This window comes from Carassius carassius, chromosome 36 (genome assembly GCF_963082965.1).
Source record: "Carassius carassius chromosome 36, fCarCar2.1, whole genome shotgun sequence".
Taxonomy (NCBI): Eukaryota; Metazoa; Chordata; class Actinopteri; order Cypriniformes; family Cyprinidae; genus Carassius; species Carassius carassius.
This window is the reverse complement of record NC_081790.1, coordinates 5300362-5306531: the sequence shown is the minus strand read 5'-3', so window position 1 is coordinate 5306531 and position 6170 is coordinate 5300362. Positions and strand designations below refer to the sequence as shown.

The 6170-nt window shown below is 37.1% G+C and overlaps 1 protein-coding gene across 1 annotated transcript in view; it reads right to left on the bottom strand.

Moving 5' to 3' along the window:
- Nucleotides 1–949: 949 nt before the first annotated feature.
- The window catches only part of LOC132116654 (nuclear receptor subfamily 6 group A member 1-B-like), a 31240-nt gene continuing 26019 nt past the window's right edge, over nucleotides 950–6170 (bottom strand). Inside the window, exons 5-9 of the mRNA XM_059525514.1 lie at nucleotides 4886–5092; nucleotides 3532–3786; nucleotides 3313–3434; nucleotides 3086–3238; nucleotides 950–2243 (exon numbers count right to left, since the gene is read on the bottom strand). Coding sequence (XP_059381497.1) covers nucleotides 2128–2243; nucleotides 3086–3238; nucleotides 3313–3434; nucleotides 3532–3786; nucleotides 4886–5092 — 853 coding nt within the window. The 3' untranslated portion in view covers nucleotides 950–2127. The remainder of the gene's footprint in view (nucleotides 2244–3085; nucleotides 3239–3312; nucleotides 3435–3531; nucleotides 3787–4885; nucleotides 5093–6170) is intronic.

The following is a 6170-nucleotide window of genomic DNA, read 5'->3' as shown; positions in this document are numbered from 1 at the left end:
GTTCTGGTAATACAAGGTAACTACATGGGGTAGGGTTAGGTTTAGGGGTAGGTTCAGGGTTAGTACCTAGTTATTACATAGTTATTGTAATTACTATAATAAGTACATAGTATGTACATGAGGAACAGGACTGTAAAATAAAGTGCTACCAATATAGTTTTTAAGAATCATTTTTGGTGTTTTGCCTTTTATTATGATACGACAGTGGAGAGCAGACAGGAAGTGAAGTGAGAATGAGAGAGATGGTGGGATCTGGAAAGGACCTCGAGTTGGGATGCACCTAACGCAATGGTGTTATGTGTTGGCACGCTTGTACAACAAAGTATGTACAACTGACTAACAACCTTAGCTCATTAATTATTTTGGGGATTTTTTACAAATATGACATACAACAAATGCTGAGTTTGTCTGTTTTGATTGAGTTTTACTGACGGTACAAGAATACAGGCTGCGGTTCCTTCATGTACATATCCACTAACACAGTATAGAGGACATAAGGATACTAGCTAGTTGAGAGCCAACAGATGACTTATCAAAGCACTTGATCCTTTACTAATATAAAAATGTTACTGACCAATCCTGTATTAGTATGTTCACAAATTTGTTGTTAAAAAAAACAAATTCTGCTGTTTTTTACTCAACTGTGATAAGCATTTGCTTAAATATAATTTGACTGGAGGCGGTATTGGGGGAGGAGCGATCTTGTTTTAGAGACCATTTGATTGGACAAAAATCTGTGTAGTGCATGATGAGTCATCAGTAATTTTGACCTGTTATTATAATGTGTTGTGTGTATCGACTAGTGAAATTTTTCAAGGTTTAGCACATAGATGGCCTTAAACTGAATACACATTGTCTAAAAACCAGAGCCAGGAAAACACAAGAAATTAGAGCACCATAGAGAAGATCAATCAGAGATAGCGATGATAAATAAACAGACAGAGACGTATTTATCAGGCCTTCTTTATGAAACGCAAATAAGGACAATTAAATTTTAAATGCTGTAAATATTCAAATGCATAGAAGAAAAATACCATGCTGAACAGATGAACAATGAATACCAAGAAAGACAAACAGCTGAGCGACACAAGTCTTCTTGCCGCCCGGTCTTTATGTCATCAACTACACAGGCACTTCAAGGCCTCGGATGGTAACAAAACAGAGAGAATCATGGCGTGCACAAAGAAAATGATTACCCCCCTTCTTCAGAGCGACCCTCGCATGCTATCAGCAAGCGTGCTGCTATATTTTACCCTCTCATTGTCTGCGCTGCGGCAGAAACAGATATGTAAACTTTCAAAGAAGGAATGGAAGGTTAAAACCACATGAAATTCTACCAACGTTTAGTAATATTTGGAATGCTCCATCAAACTCAACCCTTATCAGGTAAATCAAACTTCCTGAGAAATGGCTCCTCAGTAACAGTTCAAACACATAAAAACATGTTCAAAAACAGAAGTAAATAATGAACAAAGGAGGAACAACATTTCCAACAAATCTACAACTATGGAAAAATACAAACACATTAACCCTGTTCGAACATTGACACTTCCTTGAAGACACATGTGAGAGGAAATCACACATGTAACACACACACACACACACACACACACTTGGGATAAAGAGTGTGCTTATTGCATTCTGTTACCCTGGAAATCTCCATTCTGAAAAAATGATGGTGAACAGCACATATATTGTGGCACACTCACCTTTGGTACTCAAACTTGTGAGCTGTGGATGATCATTTTGTCTATTTAAATCCCTATAGCTCAAATCTAGCCATCATCTCAATAAGAAGCATTGTTTTTTGAATGAAATTCAGCACCTTGGCATCTTCACTATTTTAGCAGGCATATTTTATCAGTGACATCCTGCAACACAAGGACATTTCATATCATAGCTAGAGGCTGCATAATTCAACAATAGATTGCAGAGTGTTCATTTCTGTTTTTCCTTTTCATTTTGATCATAAACACAATGGGTCAGTGTTTTTTCCTTCAAATCATCATGTTCCTTCCAGGCATCTTGAACTCTAATTCGTCTAATCTGTCAAGAGTTTTACATTCAACTTTGTCATGTTATAAATAGATTGGGGGGGGGGTAAAAACAGCTAGTTGGAGGCGTGGCTTATGTCTTGGAGGTGGAGCTGCTGGTTAGCCAGGGGTTTTGATTGGTTGTGAAGGAGTAGAGTACCGCCTTTAACAGCAGAGGGAGCTGCTCCAGTGGAACAGCCATCATCTTGCCTGCAACCAACAATGACGTCATTAGCAGAGGTACATTTTAATTGCCTAACTGTCACATATTCAAACAGAATCATCAAAGAGATGCACAATGAGATTTTAAAAAAGGAAATAATGCATCTCTATGAAGTACTTCACACCAAGTCTGAAATACTGTGCTGCAATAAACCTAATGTGAAATGTTTTTACTAAAATGTTTTAAGGTTTTCCACTAAATGCTGGAACTATGTAGTGAACATCTTCATTTGTGTGCCAGTTTGAGTCAAAAAGATTAACTGTTGCTTTAAAACACACCCCTGTTCAAAAATTTGCTGTTATGCTCACCAAGGCTGCATTTATCTGACTAGAAATGCACAGAGAAAAAAAACAGAAATACTATGGAATATTATTGCAGTTTAAAGTAACAGATTTCTATTTGAATATGTTTTTAAACGTAATTTATTTCTGTGATACAAAAGCTGAATTTTTCGGCATCATTACTCCAGTCTTCAGCGTCACATGATCCTTCAGAAATCATTCTGATTTGCTGATTTCCTGCTCATGAAGCATTTCCTTTATAATTAATGTTGAAAAGTTGTGCAAAACTGTGATTTATTTTTTCAGTAATCATTTTATTAAACATTTAATTAAAAAAAAAAAAGTTACATCTTTCGTAATTATAAATGCCACTTCTGATCAATTGAATGCATACTTGCTTAATAAAAGTATTCATTTCTATTTATATACTACTCTACTCCGTTACTCTATTTATGATTTATATTTTCAACAATTTAAGAAAAAAATCTCCTTTTTGGGTTCATTCACTCTCTCCAGTAATCCCCATCCAGTATTACACAGATACACACCTGAGGTGTGGCGTATTTCAGAAAGGCAGGTGATGATTTCAGAGAAGCGTTTGGGTCGGCGAGAGTGGAACCGTTCTGTCAGGTCACGACAGATGGACCAGTAATGTTCGCTTATCTGTTCCAGCATGGATGTGTTGCACAAGCCTGCCAAATCTGCAACACACACACTCAAATTACACACATCTGCTAAAGCCCCAAAGATCTCAGTCAGTGTCTGTGTGTGTTACCTTGATTGAGCAGGGTGATGGTCTTTAAGCAGCTGTATTCCTCATGGCTGATATTTAGTTGATGAAACTTACGGAAGAGAAAATTTAAACTCCCCATGACCTCCATAGCATCCTCACCAAACCTGCACAGATACATGTATACATTGATAAATATTTTGGACCAATGAGATTATATGGTGGGTGGAGTTACTGTGCATTACTGATCATTATCGTTCATACTCCTGTAGTGTCAGGCTGGACGGTGTGTACTGGTGTGTGATGTTGGCCAGTTCTCCCAGTATCTGTCCGCTGTACACCGTGAGCGAGGAGAGCAGGATGAGTTGATGCCAGGAAGCCCCCAGTAAACGAGTGCAGTCTTTGATGGACAGATCGCTGTAGAAAGGTAAACGCTTCAGCCAGACAATCTGTCTGAATAACAGCTCATCAGCTATACGGCACAGCAGAGCCAACAGCTCCGATTGAGTCACGTTATACCTGAACAAATGACAGAAAGAGAGAACCTTCCAATTAAACAGGCTTGTTTTGACAGTAAAGAGCAATTAAAAAACCTCTTTTATGAATATATTCAGGGATGGGTAATATAGCACCGGTATAGATAAACAAAAATTATTATGTTATTTAATATCACAAAGCTTTAGAAAATTAAAATGTTAAATAATAAATGTGTAGTGAGCAGCAAATCAGCTATTCTAAAGATTCTGAAGCATCATGTGACACTGAAGACTGGAGTAATGGATGATGAAGATTCAGCTTTACCATCACCAGAATAAAATGCATTTTATTTATTATGAAACAGTTATTTCCAACATTACTGTTTTTTCTATATTTTTGATTCAACAAAAACAGATACGATAATATATATATAACTTTTTACAACAGGATTAAATGTCTGACTAAAACATATACACTACTTTTTAACAGTATTGTACATATTTTTGATAAAATATTTTTTTAATAGAAATAGCCACCCATAAGCTTCTGGGAACATTTTTGAATAATGATATAAGCAAATAAATGCATTTGTGTTTCGAACAATTAATTAAAACATGATTCACAGAAATAAATTAAACTTACCCAGGATTAAATAAATTATTCTATTAACCCTTAAATAGCAAGTAAAAAATAAAGTAAGGAAAAATTAATTTATTGCTATTTTCCAACACATTAGGCAACCAATGTGCATCCAATATTCAAAATATTGTTTTTATTTCACTCTTTGTATCATCCATTAGTAGTTGTAGTTGTTTAGTTTTTATTGCCATGTCTGACTGCATCTAAGACTATCTTCATGGCAAAAAAACCCAAGTAAACCCAAAATATATTTAAAAGATAAAAATTAACTAAAACTAAAAATATATCAGCATTTAGCTCAAGGTCAGCTGCATTTTCACAAAAAGCTCCCATTTTACATTTAGATAAAGATGGTGCCAGAGTATTTCAGGTCTGGACCATTAAACCTACAACTAACAGACTTTTGGACACTTAATGGTCAAGTACGTGTGTAAACCCCCACAATATTGCTTCTATGCAACACAGAAGTCATGTTTTATATTAAATTCTGTGCATATCTTACCCTTCTTCTATGATCATGGGTGTAACAAGAGGTGTGAGGTCCTCAGCAGCGAGCAGCTGGGCTGTCAGTGTGTGTGTCTGTGTCTTCAGCCCACGGCCAGTAGAGGGTAGTACAGGATATTTACACAACAGGAAAGAGTGTGTTAGCTGAGGACCGCTGCACTGATCTCTACAGGACACAGAGTATGTGCTCACATCCACAGAACGGCTGCAGAGAAAGAAATGATACATCATACATGCCATACAACCCGAATTCCGGAAAAGTTGGGACGTTTTTTAAATTTTAATAAAATGAAAACTAAAGGAATTTCAAATCACATGAGCCAATATTTTATTCACAATAGAACATAGATAACGTACCAAATGTTTAGACTGAGAAATTTTACACTTTTATCCACTTAATTAGCTCATTTAAAATTTAATGCCTGCTACAGGTCTCAAAAAAGTTGGCACGGGGGCAACAAATGGCTAAAAAAGCAAGCAGTTTTAAAAAGATTCAGCTGGGAGAACATCTAGTGATTAATTAAGTTAATTGATATCAGGTCTGTAACATGATTAGCTATAAAAGCTTTGTCTTAGAGAAGCAGAGTCTCTCAGAAGTAAAGATGGGCAGAGGCTCTCCAATCTGTGAAAGACTGCGTAAAAAAATTGTGGAAAACTTTAAAAACAATGTTCCTCAACGTCAAATTGCAAAGGCTTTGCAAATCTCATCATCTACAGTGCATAACATCATCAAAAGATTCAGAGAAACTGGAGAAATCTCTGTGCGTAAGGGACAAGGCCGGAGACCTTTATTGGATGCCAGTGGTCTTCGGGCTCTCAGACGACACTGCATCACTCATCGGCATGATTGTGTCAATGACATTACTAAATGGGCCCAGGAATACTTTCAGAAACCACTGTCGGTAAACACAATCCGCCGTGCCATCAGCAGATGCCAACTAAAGCTCTATCATGCAAAAAGGAAGCCATATGTGAACATGGTCCAGAAGCGCCGTCGTGTCCTGTGGGCCAAGGCTCATTTAAAATGGACTATTTCAAAGTGGAATAGTGTTTTATGGTCAGACGAGTCCAAATTTGACATTCTTGTTGGAAATCACGGATGCCGTGTCCTCCGGGCTAAAGAGGAGGGAGAGCTTCCAGCATGTTATCAGCGTTCAGTTCAAAAGCCAGCATCTCTGATGGTATGGGGGTGCATAAGTGCATACGGTATGGGCAGCTTGCATGTTTTGGAAGGCTCTGTGAATGCTGAAAGGTATATAAAGGTTTTAGAGCAACATATGCTT